This window comes from Mustelus asterias, chromosome 7, assembly GCF_964213995.1.
Source record: "Mustelus asterias chromosome 7, sMusAst1.hap1.1, whole genome shotgun sequence".
Taxonomy (NCBI): domain Eukaryota; kingdom Metazoa; phylum Chordata; class Chondrichthyes; order Carcharhiniformes; family Triakidae; genus Mustelus; species Mustelus asterias.
The window spans coordinates 31,978,250-32,002,568 of NC_135807.1; the positions used below are offsets into that span (position 1 = coordinate 31,978,250).

The 24,319-nt window shown below is 42.5% G+C and overlaps 1 protein-coding gene across 11 annotated transcripts in view; it reads right to left on the reverse strand.

Annotated features, from left to right (window-relative positions):
• The window catches only part of phf20l1 (PHD finger protein 20 like 1), a 123,428-nt gene extending 99,912 nt beyond the window's left edge, over positions 1–23,516 (reverse strand). For 5 of the 11 annotated variants that reach the window (XM_078215828.1, XM_078215820.1, XM_078215819.1 and 2 more), the window contains exons 1-4: positions 23,275–23,516; positions 18,819–18,908; positions 4,755–4,878; positions 2,220–2,391 (exon numbers count right to left, since the gene is read on the reverse strand). In XM_078215828.1, coding sequence (XP_078071954.1) covers positions 2,220–2,391; positions 4,755–4,837 — 255 coding nt within the window. In that variant the 5' untranslated portion in view covers positions 4,838–4,878; positions 18,819–18,908; positions 23,275–23,516. The remainder of the gene's footprint in view (positions 1–2,219; positions 2,392–4,754; positions 4,879–18,818; positions 18,909–23,274) is intronic. The other 6 variants (XM_078215827.1, XM_078215826.1, XM_078215822.1 and 3 more) reach the window with 2 other exon arrangements.
• Positions 23,517–24,319: the final 803 nt, after the last annotated feature.

The window sequence follows — 24,319 nt, forward strand, 5'->3', positions numbered from 1 at the left end:
CTACATCCTTATGCAGCCCAGGCCAAAAAATATTTTTGTTCAAGTTTTTCTTACTTCTAAATGGCTTGCTACTGAAACCTCATGCGCCACCCGCAACACCTCCTTTCGGTAACCCACAGGTAATACAATTTGATGAACTTCTGCTCATTTTTCATCTGCCTGAATATGTAAAGGTCTCCACTTCCTCATTAAGACAATTTTTAGTGTAATAACACTCCGGTATGCACAGATTCATCTTCTGCGTATATTTTCTGATACAACTGCTTTATCTCTATATCTTTCTTTTGTAATTTTGCTAACTTTCCTAAATGAAAAATATTCATTTGATCCTCCACTTGTTCTTTCTCAAACATCTGGTCAAAAATTGTTTCTGATAACTAAACCTCAGTCTCATCTTCACTCTTTGCTTTCTCCTCCTGTCGCAACCTGTGGCTTTGTGATCTTGTTACCATACAGTCAAGAAATATCCCAAGATGTGCTTCTTGTAACACCTCAGTTGTTTGATTTTCCACTGGCTTTTCAAACCACAGTAGGCATCACTCCCACCTCTGATCCAGTCTACCGTTATCCAGGAAAAACTGGAAGCAGGCGCATTAGCAACATTTAAGAGACATCTGGATGGGTACATTATTAGGGAGGGAATAGAGGGGATGGACCGAGTAAGGGTAGAAGGTTTGTTTTTTAATTTAGTTAGGGCATTGTAATCGGCAAAGGTTTGGAGGGCTGAAGGGCCTGTTCCTGTGCTGTACTTTTCTTTGTTATTTTCACCATGAATTGCACATACTACCACTTTTTCTGGCAATATTCTCTCCGAACTACATATCCCCATATCTCTCAACATTAAAAAGATTGACTTGCTCCCGTATCTCTTAAGATCTTAACTTCTTTACTTACTGCTCCTGATACACAAGAGTATCCACATAATTAAATTCTTTCAAGAGATCTGGCACTTGCTTATCAACCAACCCCTGACCAGGCAGTACATTCTTTTGCACCTCTTTAGGTTCAGCAATGGTTTCCTTTACTACTTTAATAAATTCCATTGGTTTATCCTGTTTTATCACAGTCTTCCCAGTGCTTTTCTTAAGCCACCAATTATGACTGCGTGTTCAACTTTATTACAATGAAAACATCTGAGGCTTATTTCACTTCCACCCTCATGTTTCCTTTTTAACCTGAAGTAAACTATCCTTACTATCTCCAATGAGATCTCCTTTACCTTTACCACCTGAGGATTTCTCTTATCCCTCATTTCAATCCCTCAGATTAAAATTGATGTTGAAACCCAAAACTCGATTTATGAACTAACTCAATCATCTGCCGTTTCTGCTGCTACACTCGCAGTTTGAATTTTTCCTTCCAGTTCTTGATGCTCTAATTCTCCCCTTTTTCCCTTTCTTCTGCTAATGCCAGACTCTCTCTCTGTTCTGCCTGGGCTATTTTTTTTTCCTTTTTACTGCTTTTAATTGAAATTCAAACTCTCTCAATTATTTTTCTCTTTGTTCTGCTGCGATTGCCTCTCTCTCTTGCTTTTGCCGCTCACTCCCTTTTGCTTCTATTTCAAGCTCTCCGTTTGTAATTGAATTCTAGCCAATTCCAGTGTTTTACAACTTTTAATCCCGCAAGAGTCTCCAATTTTGTTAAAGTACGGATCAGAAATCCCAAAGTATGTTATGAAGCCAGACTAGGCCCCAACAGTTTTTTTTATTTTGGCACTAGTGTGAGGATAAGGTGTTTCACTGAGAGACTCACCTCTTGCCTCTTTCAAAACTGGGCAGTAATTGCCTGCTTTTCACCGTAAGCTTAGCTCCTCCCTTAAGCACATAACTCTGTCAATCAACCTAATCAAAACCCTACTCTGAAACCCTGGGGGGAAAAAACCAAATAAACAAAACTGCATTAACTCATCATTAGCCTGCATTCTCAGCACGTGGCTGCCTGGTGCCCAGACAAATTGGCACTGAGTGAAACAGAGCTGAATTTTAAACATACCCTTCACAAAAAACATTATATGAATACATTTCCAAAAGACACAGTACCATCACACTTTGTACTTGGCACCAAACTAACTGGAGAAGAGTGGGGGAAGAAAGAGGCAACTAATTCCAGGATAAATACAGCTGACAATCTGTAGCAAGAGCTTTTCCCATTGACAATAACAAAGCTTTTGGAAGAGATCTACTGCTGAAAAGCCACCTGGTCTGAAAATCTTCACTTACTGTAATCTCTTCTTCATCTTTGAGTGCTTCTTTTCGTAGTGACTGTCCCTCTAGAGGTCGTAGACGATGACTATCCCAATAAATCCACTCATCGTACCGATGGCTCCATCTCTCAAAGTGGATCAGCATCTTTCCTTCCTCATAGTCGATCTTTTCGATTCGTGATGTATACCTCCAGGTAATACAAAAAGGGGAGGCAAATAATTTGTTAATTATGAAATGCAATGTTGGTTTTTTAATAATCTGCTTCCAATGCAGATTATAGTTTTATTCACAGGTTAACCATATATCCCTAAATCCTAAATTCCCACAAGAGCCTAATGAGTAAATGCATCAATTGGAAAACCATTGTTGCCACACAGACTGGAAGCTCCCATAGTTATCATATTGAGTTACTGGCGCTTAATCAGGTCAATGGTGACACAATTGCCCTTTGCATACCAGGGTGGGAGGGTATAAACCCTTTCCTGATCATAATCCAGTGACCCATCCTGAAATGATGCAGTCACAGACATAGAATGGCGACAAGGAGACACAAGGGAAATAATAAAATTGAGCTCAAATGCCAAGCTCTCTCCCTCAATGCCCCCAATGGTTTAGTAGCCCTAAAATAATAATTATTGGCAAAACACAAATAATGACCACGTTAGAAATTGACCATCCACAGAAACTAACTGTGCATGAGTATCTTCAGGAAGGAAAAATCTTTACATTGTGCATTACCTTCAACTACTCTACATCATTTCCCCTACAGACCCTCCTTAATGACAATACAATCATAAACAGCACTGCATACTCATCCATGGGAGACAAACGATTTCCTGACTAGGATAATTTCTGGAGATGGAAAAAACTGAAACACCAGAGAGGATGGTGAGAATTTTGATGGCTTGAATCTTTGCATTGCTGATCCTTGCCTCAAAAATGAAGCCCACTCATTTTCCTTTGTGGCTCATTTGGGTGAAGTTCAGAGATCATCAATGGCAAAATCAAAAGTCAATGGGGTAATGGGGAAAATTCTCCAGTGATTGGAGTCATACGTGGCGCAAAAGATTGTTGTGCTTGTTGAAAGGGCAATCATTTCAGCCCTAGAAGTTCCTCAGGGTAAAGTCTTGGTACAACAATTTTAGCTGCTTCATTCGAGGCTTTTAGTCCATCATGCTAAAAGTGAGGCTGTTCACTGATGATTGCAGTGTTTAGCTCCATTCACAATTTCTCAGATAATGAAACAGTTTGTGCTTATGTACAACAAAACCTGGATGACAGATTCGGCAGACAAAGAGCAAGCAGCATTCGTGTCTCTCACTGTCGGGCAGTGACAATCTCTGACGAGAATCATTAATACTCAATGGCAGCAACATCACCGAATATATCACCATTAACATCTAGAGAGATCACCGTTGGCCAGAACGCAACTGAGCAACAACATAAATGTTGTGGGTAATGGAGGTGAGAGTCTGGGTATTCTGTGAGAAGTTGGGAGGTGGGCCACTCATCAGAGCTTCTCAATACTCTGCACTTGACTGGAAACACACACTTGTAACAACACAAGAACCTGGATTCCATCCAGCACGAAGTAATTCCCTTGATCAGTATTCCATCTACCACGTTAAACACCAAACCAATAACCACCACCACCTAGGACCAGATCAGCAGGTGCATGGGAACATTGTCACCTCCAACTTATTCACCAAGTTACACAATAGTCAGTCTTTTATTATATGTTACAGTTTATTCTGTTATTGGATCAAATTCCTGGAACTAGCTACTTAACAGCATCGTGGGAGTATCTTCACCAAAAGGACAGCAGAGGTTCAAGGCGGCCCATGATCACCTTGTCAAGGACAATCAAGGGTGGGTGATGAATGATGGTTTTGTCAGTGACACCTATATTCTGAGAATGAATTTAAAATAGACCAATGGTACTAAGTATACATGGCTAAACACGTTGAAAGCATACGAGGGTTATTCAGTTGGATCTTGCTTCTAACGTTTATCAGTCACTCATCATTCTCAATTTAATGAGGCATGTCCTACATATGGTGAGGTGTAATGCCATTAGAAGCAGATGCTAAAAGGATAGAAGTTACATGCTTGACTGCAGCGAAATGGTTTTGAGAGTTCTGGTCATTTCTTATCTCCGGACAAAGGAGGAATGTATTTTTGTAAATATTTTTTTACCTATTATTCTAGGTGAGGGAAATTGGCACTGGATAGTAGACTATTGCCATTTTGGATGCCGGGTGCCAACCTCCGATGCACCAGAGTATCGCACACATTAACACGCTTCTACTCTGCCCTCAACAACCTTCATTAGTCTCAACTTCCAAAAATACTCCGAATGCAGTTTCTCACACCAACTGGCTTTTGGCCTGAGACTAAATGCCAAACTTTGTGCTTAGCGGGGAGCAACCTAGGGAATGTCTGAACCTAGATTAACACCAAAAGGACCCTCACAGACAGAGCAAAATCTAATTCCAGCATTCTGGACTGGGTGAATGCAGTCAAGCAGAAAATTCACATTTGGACACATACCATTTCTGCAGATAATCCTGGGCCTCCAAACGAGCTCCCACCGCAAACACAATTCCTGGCCGACTTGGAGGGTTTCTGCTCATCCTTATCTTTCCTCCTTGTATTAATCACCCTTTTCTGCTGCCTGAAGAAAAAGATTTTTTTAAATTACATAGTTAGTCAAGTTTTCTTTTTCCTTAAAAGCATAACACCATGCAGATCATGGAGGTTGCAAGCGAAAGCTGATGAAGGCTGGAATTATTTGAATGGCAGCTAGCAATGCTGCAAATGAAGCAAATGAACTAGCAAGTAAAATAGAGACAGACCATGAAAGTGCAAAATGTTCAGGTCATGCTTTACAAAGTAAAACTACATCACCCACACACACTGAACTACATAATATTGAAAGCACTAGTATGCAGTAATATCAACTTTATAGCACATAATGAAACAACAAAAACCAAAGCATTAAAAATGCAGTCGCTAAGCCATGGAGGAAAAGATGGTGACTAGGTAGTCTGGCCCCAAAAGTATATTTTAGATTTACGAAAGACAGGATGAAATGAAAGGTTTTAGGAAAGGAGTTCCAGACAATGGAGCAAAGATTTTACTAAAATCAGGTGACAGGAGGGGAGGACTCAAAATGCGACAGGACTTTGCTCGAGGAAGGACCTGATAATGGATGGCAAAGCATGAGGAATCTAGGTATACTGGAGAGAGACAGGTAAACCAGGCGACAGAGCAAATGGCCAAAGAGGCAAAGGGGGTGGGGGGGAACCTGATAATGGATGACAAAGCATGAGGAATCTAGGTATTCTGGAGAGAGACAGGCAAACCAGGCGACAGAGCAAATGGCCAAAGAGGCAAAGGGGGTGGGGGGGAACCTGATAATGGATGACAAAGCATGAGGAATCTAGGCATACTGGAGAGAGACAGGTACACCAGGCGACAGAGCAAATGGCCAAATTGGGAGGGGGGGGGGGGGGGGGGGGGGGGGGAGAAGAGAAGCGGAATATGCCCTCATAATTTAATAATCTAAGCACTATTACAATTATGTGAATTCACACTGTACTTCCACCAATGCCAAGATACTCTTCTCAATGTTTCAGTGTACATACGAAGTACTCAGTTATGCTCTTAACAGGAGCTGCTGCATAACTTGCACTCCTTTGCACTCCCTAAAGGTGAAGGCTAACTTCCCATTAACCTTTTCTGTACCTGTCCACTGGGTTTAATTATTTTTATAAATGGACCCGCAAATCTCTCTCTTCTCCTTCAGTTTGTAGATTCTCATCATTTAAAAATTTTCTGACCTGCATTTCTTTAGTCCATAGTGGATGACCTCACACATCACCACACTAAATTTCATCTTTCACAGTTTTGTCCACTCACATCAGTGTCACTTTGAAAGTCTCTGTTCCCATATACACTACTTACTATGTCACCCAACTTACTCTCATCAATAAGCTTGGATATGCAACACAAGATCCCTTCATCTCAGTCATTGATAAATATAAGGGCCCAGTATATGAACATATGAATTCGGAGGAGTGGGCCACTCAGTCCCTCGAGCCTGCTCTGCCATTTAATAAGATCATGGCTGATCTGATTGTAACTTCAACCCCATATTCCAGTCTACTTCCCATTAACCTTTCATGCCCTTGCTAAGCAAGAATTGACCTTGCTTAAATAAGTTATATTCTATTAACTTCCCTAATTACTTGCTGTAGCTGCCTTGTGATTCATGCACTAGGACACCCAGATCCCTGTGTATGTCAGAGCTACATAATCTCTCACCATTTAGATAATAGGCTTTTTTTATTCTTCCTGCCAAAATGGATATTTCACATTTGCCCACCCACTTAACCTATTTGTGTCTTTTTGTAGCCTCCTTGCGTCCTCTTCACGATTTACTTTCCTACCTATCCTTGTGTCTTCAGCAAATTTAGCAACCATATCTTCAGTCCCTTCGTCCAAGTCATTGATATAAATTGTGAAGAGTTGAGGCTCGAGCACGGATCCATGTGGCACATCACTCATCACATCCTGCCAATCAGGATTTTTAAAAATCGTCTTTGTAGCAGGCCATTTACTAGGCCATTTCAATTTGTGTCAAACCAAAGGGTTGTGAAAAATAAAAGTTCATGGTATAAGGATAACATATCAGCATGGATTGAAGATTGGCTAGCTAACAAGAAACAGTTGGCATAAAAGACTTCATCTGGTTGACTGATGTCCTTCCTTCAGGGAAGGAAATCTGCCCTGGTCTGGCCTACATATGACTCCAGACCCACAGCAATTACCCTTAATGCCCTCTGAAATGGCCAAATAAATCACTCAGTTGTACCCAACTGCTACAAAGACGACAAAAAAGAATGAAACCGGACAGGTTACCTGGCATCGACCTCGGCACCAAATATGACAATGGCAAATCCAGCCCTATTGACCCTGCAAAGTCCCCTTTACTATTATCTGGGGGCTCATGCCAAAATTGGAAGAGCTGTCTCACAGAGTAATTAAGCAACAGCCTGACATAGTCATACTCTCAGAATCTGACCTAATACATAATATCCCAGACATCACATATGTCCTGTCTCACCAGCAGGACAGACACAACAGAGGTGGAAAACAGTTGAATACAGTTGGCAGGGAGTTGCTGCGAGTGTCCTCAACATTGGCTTTGGACCCCATGAAGTCTCATGGCATGTACTCTGGGTAGGGGACTTCAATGTCCATCGCCAATAATGGCTTGGTCATCCCATCATAGACCGAGCTGGATGGGTCCTAAAAGTGCAAAAGAAAAGGTTGAAGCATTCGCAACAATCTTCAGCCTGAAGTGCCAAGTGGATGATCCATCTCTGCCTCCTCCAGAGGTCCCCACCTTCACAGATGTCAGTTTTCAGTCAATTTGATTCACTCCATGTGATATCAACAGCTGAAGGCACTGGAAATCGCAAAGGCTATGGACCCTGACAATACTCCGGCAATAGTATTGAAGATTTGTGCTCCAGATCTTGCCGAGCCCTTAGCCAAGCTGTTCCAAAACAAATACAACACGGATATATGCCTGACAATATTAAAATTAACCAGGTATCGCCTGTACACAAGAAACAGGACAAATCCAACTCAGCCAACTACCGCCCCACCAGAATACCCTCGATCATCAGCAAAGTGATGCCAGGTGTCACCAACAGCACTATCAAGCAACAGTTGCTTACCGATAACCTGCTCAGTGATGCTCAGTTTGAGTTCCACCAAGTTCACTCAGCTCCTGACCTCATTACAGCCTTGGTTCAAACATAGACAAAAGAGGGGGGTGGGAGGGGGGGAAATGGTGGTGGTGATGGTGGTGAAATCCACTACTGCTTCAAATTGTACTTGGTACAAAGGAAGATGGCTGTGATGGCAGAGGTCTGTCATTTCAGTTCCTGGTCACCTCTGCAGGAGTTCCTCAGGGGATTGTTCTAGGTCCAACCATCTTCAGCTTCTTCATCAATGGCCTTCTTTTCATCAAAAATCTGAAGTGGGATGTTCGCTGATGATTGCACTGTGCTCAGCACTGTTCGTGACTCCTCAGATACTAAAGTAGCCCATGACCAAATGCAGCAAGACCTGGACAATATATAGGCTTGGACTGACAAGTAGCATTGAACATTTGCACCACACAAGTGCCAAGCAACAACCATGTGTCCAACATGAGAGAAATTAACCATCGCCACTTGACATTCAACAGCATTACCAGTGCTGAATCCCCCACTATCATAGAATCCCTACAGTGCAGAAGCAGACCATTCGGCCCATTTAGCCTGCACCGACAACAATTCCACCCAGACCCTATCCCTGTAATCCCATGTATTTACCCTGCTAATCCTGCCGACACGAAGGGTCAATTTAGCATGGCCAATCAATCTAACCTGCACGCCTTTGGACAATTCTGGGGGTTGCCACTGAACTGGACCAACCATATAAATATTGTGGCTACAAGAGCAGGTCTGAGGCTAGGAATCCTGCGGTGAGTATCTCACTTCCTGACTGTCCAAAGTCTGTCCACCATCTACAAGGCACAAGTCAGGAGCGTGATGGAATAATCTCCACTTTCCTTGATGAGTGCAGCTCCAACAACTCTGACACCATCTTGACACTATCTAGGACAAAACAGCCCACTTGATTGGAACCCCTTCCACAAACATTCACTTCCTCTAACACCAATGAACAGTAGCAGCAGTGTGTACCATCTACAAGATCATAGAGCCATAGAGGTATACAGCATGTAAACAGGCCCTTCGGCCCAACTTGTCCATGCTGCCCTTTTTTTTAAACCCCTAAGCTAATCCCAATTGATAGAGTTGATAAGATGCAGTGCAAGAACTCATCAAGGCTCCTCAGGCAGCACCTTCCAAACCAACGAAGGTACCATCCAAAAGGAGAAGGGCAGCAGATACCAGGAACACCGCCACCTGAAGATTGTCTTCCAAGTCACTCACCATCCTGATTTGGAAATATATCGCCGTTCCTTCACTGTTGCTGGGTCAAAATCCTGAAATTCCTTCCCTAACAGCAACTGAGGGTGTACCTACACATGGACTGCCACAGTTCAAGAAGGCAGCTCACCACCAACTTCTCAAGGGCAACTAGGGAAGGGCAATAAATGCTGGCCTAGCCAGCGAAGCCCACATTCCATGAATGAATAAAAAGAAATTGTTCAATACCACTTCCTTGGTGATTGTAATTTTCCCAACTCCCTCCCTCCCTTTCATTTCCTGATTTAGATATTTCTGGGATGTTAATCGTGTCCTCTTAATTAATCCGCCACAGCCCAACTTTGCATTATCAATTTCCCGGATGCACTTTCAATAGCACTAACGCTCACTTTGTTAACTCTTTTCTTATTTAAATATCATAAGAACATAAGAAATAAGAGCAGGAGTAGGCCATCTAGCCGCTCGAGCCTGCCCCGCCATTCAGTAAGATCATGGCTGATCTGAAGTGGATCAGTTCCACTTACCCGCCTGATCCCTATAACCCCTAATTCCCTTACCGATCAGGAATCCATCTATCCGTGATTTAAACATATTCAACGAGGTAGCCTCCACCACTTCAGTGGGCAGAGAATTCCAGAGATTCACCACCCTCTGAGAGAAGAAGTTCCTCCTCAACTCTGTCCTAAACTGACCCCCCTTTATTTTGAGGCCGTGCCCTCTAGTTCTAGCTTCCTTTCTAAGTGGAAAGAATCTCTCCACCTCTACCCTATCCAGCCCCTTCATTATCTTATAGGTCTCTATAAGATCCCCCCTCAGCCTTCTAAATTCCAACGAGTACAAACCCAATCTGCTCAGTCTCTCCTCATAATCAACACCCCTCATCTGTGGTATCAACCTGATGAACCTTCTCTGCACTCCCTCCAAGGCCAATATATCCTTCCGTAAATAAGGGGACCAATACTGCACACAGTATTCCAGGTGCGGCCTCACCAATGCCCTGTACAGATGCAGCAAGACATCTCTGCTTTTATATTCTATCCCCATTGCGATATAGGCCAACATCCCATTTGCCTTCTTGATCACCTGTTGCACCTGCAGACTGGGTTTTTGTGTCTCATGCACAAGGACCCCCAGGTCCCTTCGCACAGTAGCATGTTGTAATTTTTTTCCATTTAGATAATAATCCAATTTGCTATTATTTCCTCCAAAGTGAATAACCTCGCATTTGTCAACATTATACTCCATCTGCCAGATCCTCACCCACTCACTCAGCCTGTCCAAATCTCTCTGCAGACCTTCTACGTCCTCCACACGATTCACTTTTCCACTTATCTTTGTGTCGTCTGCAAACTTTGTTACCCTACACTCAGTCCCCTCCTCCAGATCCGTCTATATAAATGGTAAATAGTTGAGGCCCCAGTACCGATCCCTGCGGCATGCCACGAGTTACCATCTGCCAACCAGAAAAGCACCCATTTATTCCGACTCTCTGCTTCCCGCCAGATAGCCAATCCCCAATCCACGCTAACACCCTACCCCCAACTCCGTGTGACCCAATCTTCTTCAGCAACCTTTTGTAAGGCACCTTATCAAACGCCTTTTGGAAATCCAAAAACACCGCATCCACCGGTTCCCCTCAGTCAACCGCACTAGTCACATCTTCATAAAAATCCAACAAGTTCGTCAAGCACGACTTTCCCCTCATGAATCCATGCTATGTCTGCTTAATCGAACCATTCTTATCCAGGTGGCTTGCTATTTCTTCTTTAACGATGGATTCCAGCATTTTCCCAACTACAGACGTTAAGCTAACCGGCCTGTAGTTACCCACCTTTTGTCTATTTCCTTTTTTAAACAGCGGCGTAACATTAGCCGTTTTCCAATCCGCCAGCACTACCCCAGAATCCAACGAATTTTGATAAATAACCACTAACGCATCCGCTATTACCTCTGACATTTCTTTCAGTACCCTGGGATGCATTCCATCCGGGCCCGGGGACTTGTCTACCTTCAGTCCCGTTAGTCTACCAAGCACTGCCTCCCTGGTAACTATTAAATCCCCCCTCTCGTCCTCCAAGGGTCCAACATTCACTCTTGCCACTCTATTCCTTTTTATATATTTGTAAAAGCTTTTACTATCATTTTTTATATTGAGAGCTAGCCTAGCTTCATAACCTATCTTTCCTTTATCGCTTTCTTAGTCGCTCTTTGTGTTTCTTAAAGTTTTCCCAATCTACCGATTCTCCACTATTTTTGGCCACTCTGTACGCATCGGTCTTTAATTTAATACTCTCCTTAATTTCCTTCATTATCCACGGCTGGTTATCCCTTTTCTTACAGTCCTTCTTTATCACCGGAATATATTGTTGCTGAGTACTGAAAAGGATCTCCTTAAAAATCCTCGACAGTGTCCTCCTTAAAAATATTGACAGAAACTCTTATTCTGCAGGGTTATATTACTAGCTATCTTTCTCTCGTATTCGTTTTTCCCCTCATCATCAATCTTCTTGTCATTTTTTCATGTTCTTTACATTCTTATCAATCTTCTGACCTGCCACTTGTTTTTGCACAAATACATGCTTTTTCTTCAAGTTTGACACCGTCACTGATCTTTTTAGTTAACCAGAGATGGTGGGCCCTCACCTTGGAATTTTTCTTTCCCATTGGAATGTGTCTACTCTGTGTTCTGAAATATCCCTTTAAACCTATCCCCTAAACACACCATGCCCTCATAATTGCCCTTATTTAAGTTTAAAGTACTAGTTTTGAATGTACTCTTCTCTCTCTCAAACTGAATGTAGAATACAGATCCCTGGGGGATGCCACAAATTATATTCTGTCAGTACAGAGTTATTACCCATACTCAGTCACCTACCTGCTAACCAATTTCCTACACGTCAAAAGCTGGATTCTGATCATGTGGCTTCATTTTTGCAAATAGTTTCTTATGTGGAACCTTATCAAGTGCCTTCTGAAAGTCCACATAAAAAAATATTTATGGACACACTTTTTTTTTAATAGAAAATTCAACTAAGTTAATTAGACAAGATTTACCAATTACAAATCCATGCTGGCTTTCTCTCATCAGTTTGTATTTGTTTCACTGCTCAGTCACTCTGTCCTTCATGGTACATTCTAGTAACTTCCCCACAACAGCTTATAATGTTATTAGTGACTTCCGCCATGAAGACTAACACAAACTATTTCCCGACTCCACATTATTATTTATTACGTCTCATTCACGAGGTGTTCACTTTGGTCTCTCTCTTCCTTTTTATATATTTAGAGAAACTCTCGCTGTCCATTTTTACATTACTTGTGAGTTTACTCTCAGTTTATCTGCTCTCTCTTTTTTTTGGTCATCTTTTGTTGGTTTTTAAAACTTTTCCAATGCATTTACTTACTATTAATCTTTGCCACATGATAGGTTTGTTCTTTCAGTTTAATACTATCCTTAACTTCCTTGGTTAACAATGGTTGATTTAACCCCTTCCTAGAATCCCTTTTCCTCACTGGGATACATTTTGCTTTGAGTCATGAACTATTTTCATAAAAGTCTGCCATTGCTGATCAGCCGTCTTTATGCTAAACTTCTTACCCAGTCCACTCTAGCCAACTCTGCCCTCATCCCCTTGATAATTACCCTTATTTAAGCACAGCACAGCTGTTTCTGACCCAATCTCAAACTGAATACTAAATTTTACCTTATGGTCACTCATAGAAACCCTACAGTGCAGAAGGAGGCCATTTGGCCCATCGAGTCTGCACCGACCACAATCCCACCCAGGCCCTACCCCCACATATTTACCCGCTAATCCCTCTAACCTACGCATCTCATGATTCTAAAGGGCAATTTTTAACCTGGCCAATCAACCTAACCCGCACATCTTTGGACTGTGGGAGGAAACCGGAGCACCCGGAGGAAACCCACGCAGACACGAGGGGAATGTGCAAACTCCACTCAGACAGTGACCCGAGCCGGGAATCGAACCCGGGACCCTGGAGCTGTGAAGCAGCAGTGCTAACCACTGCGCTACCGTGCCACCCTACTGTTTCCTAAGAGATCTTTTACACAAGATTATTTATTAAACCTGCCTCATTACACAGTCAGATCCAAAATAGCCTGATCCCTGATTGGATCCACAGTATAGTGTTCTAGGAAACTGTTCCAAAATCACTATGAATTCTTCCTCATGGTAACACTGTCAATTTGATTTTCCCAATCCACATGAAGATTAAAGTCAGCCATGAATAAAGTAATGTCTTTTTCGCTTGTCCTCATCATCTCTTGATTCATTCTCCATCCTGTAGTACAGCTACTGTTGGGAAGCCTATAGACCACTCCCACCGGTGTCATCTTCCCTTATTAATTCTTCCCTCCACCATATGGATTCTACAGCTTCCAATCCAAGATAATTTCTTGCTATCGTACTTATTCCATCTCGTACTATCAAAGCTACCCCACCACCCTTTCTTTCCTGCCTGTCCTTACAAAAAGTCACATACCCCTGAATATTTAGTTCTCAATTTTGATCTCCTTGTAATCACGTTTCTAATGGCTATAAGAGCATATCTATTAACCTCAATTTGTGCCGAACGCTATGAATATTTAAGTATATAGGAATATAGGAATTAGGAGCATAAGTAGGCAAATTCAGCCCTTTGAGCCTGCTCTGCCATTCAGTCAGATCATGGCTGATCTCTTCCTGCTCTCAGATCCACCTCCCCACCTGTTCCCATATCCCTCTTTCCCTTTTTTTATTAGAACTATGTCTATTTCTCTCTTGAAACCATTCAACGATTCAGACTCCACCGTGCCATGGGGCAGCAAGTTTCACAAGTTCACCACCCTCTGCGAGAAGTAGTTCCTCCTCATCTCAGTTTTAAATCTACCACCTCTCAACCTATACCTGTGACCTCTTGTTCTAGATTGTCCCATGAAGAGCCATTACTTTTACCTCATTACCATTGTTTCCTTTTTTGATCCTATTTGTAGTTTTTTTAACTGTTTGCACACTCAGTCCCTTCCTGTCACACTCTGGGTATCATTACCTAAATAGCTTCTGTGTAATGCTGCCTTATATCACCTTTCCAGAACTATCCTCCCTCATTTAGTTTAAAATTCTCTCTACATCCCTAGTTATGCACTTTGGAAGAACACTGATCCCAGCACGGTTCAGGTGTAGGCTGTCCCAACAGTACAGCCCCCACTTCCCTAGTCCTGATGCCAGTGCCCCATGAACCAAAACCAACTTTTCCTACACCAATGTTTGAGCCATGTATTTGTCTAATTTTATGTACCCTATGCCAATTTTCACATGGCTCAAGTAACGATTATACAAGTTCCTCTCCAGCCTGGAGCAGATGGCTCGAATCCTGGCAGTGGGCAGGCAACACAGCCATCTAGATTCTCCTTCCTTGCTGGAGAACAATGTCAATCCCCCTCATTATGCTGATCCCTACTACCACTGTCGTCATATGTGCTCCCCCCACTTGAATGGTACCCTGTGCCACAGTGCCATGGTCAGTCAGCTCATCCAAGCAAGTTAAAGAACCTCAAACCCGTTGGACAATTGTAGTGGTTGACACTCCTGCCCTCTGGTTCCTCTTACCTGCTGTGGAGATGCCGGCGTTGGACTGGGGTAAACACAGTAAGAAGTTTAACAACACCAGGTTAAAGTCCAACAGGTTTATTTGGTAGCAAAAGCCACACAAGCTTTCGGAGCTCTTAGCCCCTTCCTCAGGTGAGTGGGAATTCTGTTCACAAACAGAGCTTATAAAGACACAGACTCAATTTACATGAATAATGGTTGGAATGCGAATACTTACAACTAATCAAGTCTTTAAGAAACAAAACAATGGGAGTGGAGAGAGCATCAAGACAGGCTAAAAAGATGTGTATTGTCTCCAGACAAGACAGCCAGTGAAACTCTGCAGGTCCACGCAACTGTGGGAGTTACAAATAGTGTGACATGAACCCAATATCCCGGTTGAGACCTGCAGAGTTTCACTGGCTGTCTTGTCTGGAGACAATACACATCTTTTTAGCCTGTCTTGATGCTCTCTCCACTCCCATTGTTTTGTTTCTTAAAGACTTGATTAGTTGTAAGTATTCGCATTCCAACCATTATTCATGTAAATTGAGTCTGTGTCTTTATAAGCTCTGTTTGTGAACAGAATTCCCACTCACCTGAGGAAGGGGCTAAGAGCTCCGAAAGCTTGTGTGGCTTTTGCTACCAAATACTCCTCTTACCTGCCTCAGCTGTGGTCACATCCTCCTGTGCCTGACCACTTTCCAAACCGGGAGATTCTATCCCAAGGGGTGTGACTGCCTCTTGAAACAAAGGGTCCAGGTAACTCTCTCCGTCTCTGATGTGTCGCAGTGCCCACAGCTCAGCCTCCAGCTCAATGACTCTGAGCCGAAGCTCCTCAAGCCACAGATATTTACTGCAGAGTGCTAGCCCTGGATAACACCAGTATTCTTGAGCTTCCATAAGCTGCTATTAGTACTGTCTAGGCGTGTCAATCTAGACTTTGAACTCAAGTCTCTGGAGTGGGATATTAACCTGCAATGTTCTAACATTGCTTCTGAACATTATAATACTGTCTGAATTCTAAATTTTCTGAGTAGATTGTTCAAAGCAAAGCCCACATTACTGAAAGTTTAACATAACGCAAATATGAATTTTATTTGCCCTTATTTCTCACAATGTTCAATAATGTCATCCAATAAAATAGGAATATCCTCAAAATAGTAAAACTATCGTTTGAAGACAATTGCTGTGTGTGTTACTTCTGAGGCTGCTCTGTGACATCAATTAGTGGTTAAGGACAGTACTCTTGAAATATACAGCTGCCAGCCTTAGCCTGATGATAGAGTTACTGAAGTTATTTTCCTAAAACTCCTTGTCCTTATGCCCATATTTATTCCCATTTACACCATGTGGCAGTTGATTGCAATATGTTTTTTAAACTCATTCAGGGAAAGTGGGCATCACTGGCAAGGCCAGCATTTATTGCCCATCCCTAATTGCCCTTGAGGTGGTGATGGTGTGCTGCATTCATGAATCACTGTGTTCTTTGCACTGCAAGACGTCCAAAATGGCATTAGAAAAGGAACAAATATGATTTAACAAATTAGGCTGAAAATCCCACAGAAATCTATAAGCGCAGAGCTATATAAATGTTGGAAACAAATTCAGGTAAGGGAGCAGCTGCGAAGAGAGAGAAACAGCTAACGTTTCAGGTCGATGACCTTTCATTAGAACTGGGGAAAGCTAATAATGTAATAGGCTTTGAGCAAGGGGATGATGGGACAAGGCCTCTTGCTCTCTCTTGACCTTTTCATTTTTCTGCTCCTTTCACTCATTCTGCCCTGTCTTCTTTTGAACTTGCTGCAGTCCGTTCTCTTAGGTCTAACCTGCTTACTACGTGTAAACTGCTGTTGTCTGGCGAACTGGTCTTTATCTTGCTGAGGGTGAATGGCAACACTCTCTCACTTCTTCCTACCTGCCCCTAGGCTATGGCCTCACCACCGAACATCAAGCCATTACTTCACCAAAATAGGTTAGGTCAGTGACTTTTCTGGATATTCCCCCACACTGTTTCCCACCTCACGTTCTCCAACACTGAACAGTCCGCTTCTACATCCTGTCCAAGATCCATAAACAGGACTGTCCTAGTAGACCAATCATTTCAGCCTCTTCGTGCCCCATTGAACTGATTTATTCCTACCGACTCCAACTTTTCTCCCTTGCCCAGTTTCTCCCCACCTACACCCTCTGACGCTAGTAAGGTTTCCAATTTAGTGGTCCAAATTGTCTCCTCTTCACTATGGATGCCCAATCTCTCTACACCTCTATACCCCACCAGGATGATCCAAGAGTTTTATGTTTCTTCCTTGAAAAGAGCCGCAACCAGTTTCCATTGAGCACCACCCTCTTCTGTCTGGCTGAACTTTTTCTCAAATTGAAAATTTTTTCTTCCAGTTCATCTCACTTGTTCCAAATAAAAGTTATTTGCTTAGGGTACATGTACGGATCCTAGCTAGATCTGTATTTTTTGGGATATGTGGAACAACTTGCTCCAATCCTACTTGGGCCCCATCCCTCAACTCTTCCAGTACATTGTTGATTCTTGCCCCGAATTGGAAAACTTCTTCAACTGTGTTTCCAATTCCAACCCTTCTCTTAGAGACTTCCCAATCTGTCAATAGGCTATCAATTAATATTCTTAATAAGACCATTAACTTCCACAACAATCTCAACTACATTTTCACACCCCCTACACCCTGTACCAACTCAATTCCATTCTCCCAGTTCCTCCAGCTCCATTGTATTTGTTCTGATCATGCAACTGCCCACAACAGCGTTTCCTGAACTGAGGTTTCTCCCCATGGCAGTTAACAGGACCCTCTACATTTCCCACAATACTGCTCTCACCCTTTCCCCTCCCAACATCACAATAGTGATTCCCCGCACCCCATCCTACCTTCCACCACACCAGCCTCCATATTCAACAGATCATTTTCTGTCATTACCACCACCTCCACCAAACTCATCAGCTCATCTTGCCCTCCCCATTCAGCATTCTGAAGGGACTGTGGGGAAGGTGGTGCTGTAGTGGTAATGCCACTGGACTAGAGGCCCAATCTGGAACTGAAAACCAATCTCAGCGATGGCGACCATGAAACTATCACCGATCGTTGTAAAAAACTTCTGTTTTCCTCATCTCCTTCCACCCTTTCACAGACCTTTTTGTCCTTGTCCCATCTACCTCTTGCTCAAAATCGATTAAATCTCTAACTTTTCCCAGTTCTGATGAAAAGTCAGACCCAAAATGTTAACTGTTTCTCTCTCCAAAGATGCTGTTTGACCTGAGTATTTTCAGCATTTTCTGTTTTATTTCAGACACCACCACCACACTCATAACATAAATCTCTGCCTATTCTTTTTGCTCTTAACTCTGATGAAGGGTCATCTAGACTCGAAACGTTGGCTCTATTCTCTCCCCAAAGATGCTGTCAGGCCTGCTGAGATTTTTCAGCATTTTCTGTTTTTGGCTCCTAATCCATTGTACAGCTCACTGCGACACACCTTTTCCAGCAAACTGTTGCACAAACTTGCACAGAAGGATCGGGAAGCACAACAGTCTAACTTGTGGCAATTGCTACCAATATCGTCATGCAGCAAATTTCAGACCCAAGTTTATATGAAAGAGAAATAAAAATTGAGGTTTTTGGCTGGAGGGCAGAAGAGGCCATTTAGTCCATTGCATTTGTGTAATTTCCAAACGCAGTCTAAAATTTCCATGCTTTGCCCACATAACCTAGTATCGCCCACTGCTTTCAAACAGTGCAAGGCAGGAAAAGGCAAACAAGGGGAGGAAAATCCAGAATGTACAAAAAACACAGCCAAAGCAAGAGCATCGGACGCAGAGTACAAAGCACTGACAAAGGTAGAAACTGATCAACTGCATCTGTCAGACACACACAGGAAAAAATTAGGAATGCCAATTGCAGAGCATCAAGGCAGGAGAGCAAATACTATCACACCAATGGTTCCAGTGCCCTCTGAACTGCTGTTAAGGTGGCCACCGTACTCACCAGTACCTCTATCTTCATTTCCTATTGAACAATTTTTTTCCCATCATACATCAATGCAGCAGCGAGAGTTGGTTACATCGAAAGACATCCCTACAAAAGAAAACTCTTTTTTACAACTTAAATTACTGTAGGATATTTCATAATTATCATAATCAGTCATGATTAATTTATGAAGTACTAGCAGATTATAAATATTCGTACTTTCCACTGACAGCAACAACTTGTGGCAGATTTGCAATTTTAATGCATCTGAACTATGCACACCCTATTTCATTTGGTCCCCTCAACAAAGCAAGCCATAAAATGCATAAAAAGAGAGGATATGACAACAAACCATCAGGTCCACTGGTCCAATCCACCCAGTGCAATGGCATAGTGGTAATGTTACTGGTTAGAGAGCCAGGCTAATTGCTCTGGCAACCTGGATTCAAATCCCACCAAGGCAGCTGGTGGAATTTAATTAAATTAATTAATTAATCTGGAATTAAAAGTTAGTCTCAGTAATGGTGACCAAGAAGTTGTCATAAAGGGAAGGAACTCTGCTGCCCTTACCAGGCCTACATGTGGGTACAGACCCACACAATGTAGTTGAGTCTTAACTGCCCTCTGAAATGACCTAGCAAGCCACTCAGTTGTACTAAACCTACACCAGATAAGATTGCAGCAGTTCAAGGTAGCTCACACCTTCTCAAGGGTAACTAGGGATGAGCAACAAATGTTGGCATTTTCAGTGATATTCATGTACCAAGAAAGAATAAAAACTCTCACCCCTTTATCCAGCTCTTAATTGCACAATCAAGGGGCCAAAGAAAAAACAGGAAAAAATATATAGCCCATTTAGGAAAATTCAAGTTAATCAAACAAGCTATAGCAGACTGATAATATTCAGCAACCGACAACTTATCTCTTCATTCCCCTTTCCTCAACTCTCATAGCTTATGTTTTAATGATCACGTGATCTCTGCTATAATCGCTAACTTTGGTGATGCATTCCATAGCCTCTTGATTTTAAAAAAATCCCTCCTTCTCAGAGTTGTCAATCTTCTATCTGTGTCCCTTCCTATTGACCCCTCAAAGACTGGAAACACTCAGTTGCCAACTGCTCTGTCCCATTCCTTTATGATTTGAAACACCTCTTAACAAACCATTCCTCAAGTTCCGAGGGGATTGTCACAGTAACTTCATTGCAGTGTTAAAGTAAGCCTACTTGTTGACACTAATCATAAATAAATAAACTTTTAGGGCAGCTTAAGGAGAGTTTGATATAGTTTAAAAGGAAAATACAGCCCCAAAAAGCTAGTAAAATGAGCAGACCCTTCCTGCTCAACTTTTTCCTCATAAGAAAACACCCTTACCGTAGGAATCAACCAAATGAACCATCTCTAAACCATCTCCAATAAGGATGCCAAACCTGTATGAGTTCTCTAGGTGTGGTCTTGCCAAAACACTGTAAAGTTGTAGCACGCAAGACTTTAATACTCCAAACCCTTGCAATAAAGACCAATTTCCTTTGCCCTCTTAATAAATTACTGTATGCTAACATTTGTACAATACTTAGATTTTAGGGAGGTAAAGCTGGGGGCAAATTAACAAAAGGATAGATCTGTGATAAGGTGGAAGACAGGAGAGTTTAAAATCACAAAAGGGATGATCGTGAGGCAATGGGAGTAAAATGGGACAAGAAATAAAACATGGGTCTAGAGTAGGTGCAAATGAATAGCAGCAGAATCATTGCAAACAAATGCATCTGAAAAAGAGAGCGCCAAAGGCATGTTCAATAATTGTTGAATTCAATAATGAGTCTGGACGACTGCTTAAAAGATGGGGTACTGTTCCTCAAGCTTACATCGCCTTCTACCCTGTTTGAGTGAAGCCCAGGGGGAGAGAGATCAGAGTGGGAGTAGGGTGGAGAATTAAAATGACAGGTGACTGGAATCTGAGGGTCACATCTGCCAAGTGTGCGTAGCAGCAGTCACCCAACTTCCCAGTGTAGAGGGTACCACATTGTGAATACAATATACTTAATTAAAAGATTCACTATTTCACCTACAAGGAGCATTTGGAGTCTCCTTGAAGGTGGGAAAAATAAGGTAAAAGGTCAGATAGTGCATCTCCCGACATGCATGGAAAGTTGCCATGGAAAGATTATTTAAAAGCAGAGTGTATCATCCATATTTACTGAATTATTCAGACATGGGACTTGGTCATGAGGCAGCTAACGTTCAGCCGATTGACAAGTCATTGCCTAGACTCATACATGAAGAACGTACCTGAAATACTCAAAAGGCAGCTGGTAACTGTAAAAATAAATTTTAGCATAACTCACCGCCTTTAGGCATGGAAATAATGGGTGTGGGGGAGGCACAGTTAAGAAACTCATCACATAGGACATTTAAGCCAGATGGACCGAGGGAACAATCCACTACACTTTCCCATGCCTGGCTATTAAAATGAACCCCTCAACTTCATTACACCAATTCTAATAAAAACCTTTTCTAACTCATCTTGTTAATGAGTCATCCGATATTCTGCATATCTGGAAATTCCCAAATTCTTGCCATGGCCTTGAATGAATTAGTTGATATCTGAAGTTGCAGCAGCAAGCAGCATTACACTTGGTTTCCGTACTCTTTGACTGTACATTGAATGGATTTGCTGTGATAGCTTGGTTTTTCTTACCCTCCCCCTTTCTCCAACACCCATTGTCAAGATTTGAACTTGAAAAATGGCCAAGCTCAAGTCATCAGAGGCCTACAGATATGTGGAACCCTATGCTTCTCTAAACTCAAAGTATATGGTTACACAGATGCATCACAGAAAAACAACCCTGAGAGCTCATATCACCTCACTCTATACCATATCTCTATACTCAGCAACAGGTGCTGGCAGTCACAGTATTAATAAAATGAGAAGCAATTTGCTTCTTCACTTGGTCACTAAAAAGCTCAGTGACTCAGGAAATAGAATTAAGAACTTAGTATAGTTTTCTGCTGTTAACTATACATACCATCTTACTGCCTAAGTTTATATACATTTGTATTACTGGACGTTTTGCACCATGGAAAACTATCCATTCACAAAGTGCCCAAACAGCCAATGGGTTTATCAACATTTGTAAAGTACATTTGGGTGGCACAGTAGCACAGTGGTTAGCACTGCTGCTTCGCAGCTCCAGGGACCTGGGTTCGATTCCCGGCTTGGGTCAATGTCTGTGTGGAGTTTGCACATTCTCCTCGTGTCTGCGTGGGTTTCCTCCGGGTGCTCCGGTTTCCTCCCACAGTCCAAAGATGTGCGGGTTAGGTTGATTGGCTATGCTTAGTGTACTGAGATGTGTAGGCTCGAGGGATTAGCGGGTAAATATGTAGGGATATGGGGTAGGGCCTGGGTGGGATTGTGGTCAGTGCAGACTCGATGGGCCAAAGGGTTTCTATGATTTCTATGAAGTCTCAAAATGACAAAAACCATTCCAACTGGCTCAAAGGTCTTGCACAATTCCACAATTAACACTAACAAATAATTTGGTTGCAGACTTAATATAAAGGGAAAATCAATCCCCCAGAGTAAGGTCCAATTCTGCACCTCACCTCCAAGCACGTTCTGCACATGGGTGATCATGTCCCATTAGAAAGCAGTATCTGTCAACTTACTGAGATCAGGACCATGGCAGAAATGCTGACATAGTTACAACTCCCACTTTATTTTTTTAAACATTAATGCAAGACTTTATATGCATGTTCTTTTTTTCATTTTTTCCCACAATAGTTTTGCATCAAGATATTTTTCAGTGTGACTTCTATATTTTACTGCCAACACATGTATTTTTGGAATATACATTATATAAATGTATTAAACACACATACAATGTACAATTTGAAATTTGCACACAAAACTTGTATCTGAACATCAGACTTCAGAGCAGGAGTAGGCCATTCGGCCCTTAAAGCATGGTGTGCCATTCGATAAGATCATGGCTGATCTGCTTTGTGGCTTCAACTCCCACTTTCCCCCTGTCAGCACCCCATAAACAGTCGACTCCCTTGTCTAATCAAAAATCTAAACTGCAGCCAAGAAATTCACTGACCCAGCCCACAAACTGCTTTCTGGTGGGGTGGGAAATATTTACCATTTTGTTCCTAGTATTGGTGGGACCACCCAGATGTTTTCTCCCATAATGTACATGTGAAAGTGGTTTTGATATTTTCCACTCATTTAAAATATAACATTCTGCAAGAGACACATGATTTTTCAGCATATTTGCCCACACATTTTTAAGCACATTTGCCCACACATTTATAAAATTTAAATGCTAGGCTGCACATTAATTGTATTTAATGTGTGTGGTATGTGGAGCAGTGGGTAAATGCAGTGGGGGAGCTGAGTGAGTGCCCCATCTCTCTGCTGCTCCCACTCTGGCAGTCAGGCTGCCTGAGGCCTGGCCTTTCCCTTCCTTCCTTACCTTCCCCCCCTCATATTCCGCTCGGCCTCTCCCGCTCTCGCACAGCTCCCAGGACCGCCGCCGACTCCCCCGCTGCCTTCCAACTGTGTTTCTGGCGCTCGGAGCAGGCCTGGCGGTAGCTGCACGGCCTCTCCCTGCCCATCAATCGACACCCCCCTCCTCCCCCAGCTCCCTCTCTCTCTCTCTCTTTCCGCCGCTGCCCTTTTTTTTCTCTCTTCCTCCTTTGAAAACAGCGCGACGTCAAGACTCACGCACACGCCTGTCCGTGACGTCAGCGCGCAGGGGGTGCGTCTGGATTCTCTGTGGGGGTGGGGGAGGGGGAGCACTAACTGGCTGAGTGGTCAAGTTGAAGCGTGGTCAAGATGAAGAGTAGTCAAGTTGAAGAATGGTCAAGTTGAAGAGTGGTCAAGATGAAGAGTGGTCAAGTTGAAGAGTGGTCAAGTTGAAGAATGGTCAAGTTGAAGAGTGGTCAAGATGAAGAGTAGTCAAGTTTAAGAATGGTCAAGTTGAAAAATGGTCAAGATGAAGAGTGGTCAAGTTGAAGAATGGTCAAGTTGAAGAGTGGTCAAGATGAAGAGTAGTCAAGTTTAAGAATGGTCAAGTTGAAGAATGGTCAAGTTGAAAAGTGGTCAAGATGAAGAGTGGTCAAGTTGAAGAGTGGTCAAGTTGAAGAGTGGTCAAGATGAAGAGTAGTCAAGTTTAAGAATGGTCAAGTTGAAGAATGGTCAAGTTGAAAAGTGGTCAAGATGAAGAGTGGTCAAGTTGAAGAGTGGTCAAGTTGAAGAGTGGTCAAGTTGAAGAATGGTCAAGTTAAAGAATGGTCAAGTTGAAGAGTGGTCAAGATGAAGAGTGGTCAAGTTTAAGAATGGTCAAGTTAAAGAATGGTCAAGTTGAAGAGTGGTCAAGATGAAGAGTGATCAAGTTTAAGAATGGTCAAGTTAAAGAATGGTCAAGTTGAAGAGTGGTCAAGATGAAGAAAGGTCCAGTTGAACAGTGGTCAGGTTGCAGAATGGTCCAGTTGAAGAATGGTCAAGTTGAAGAATTG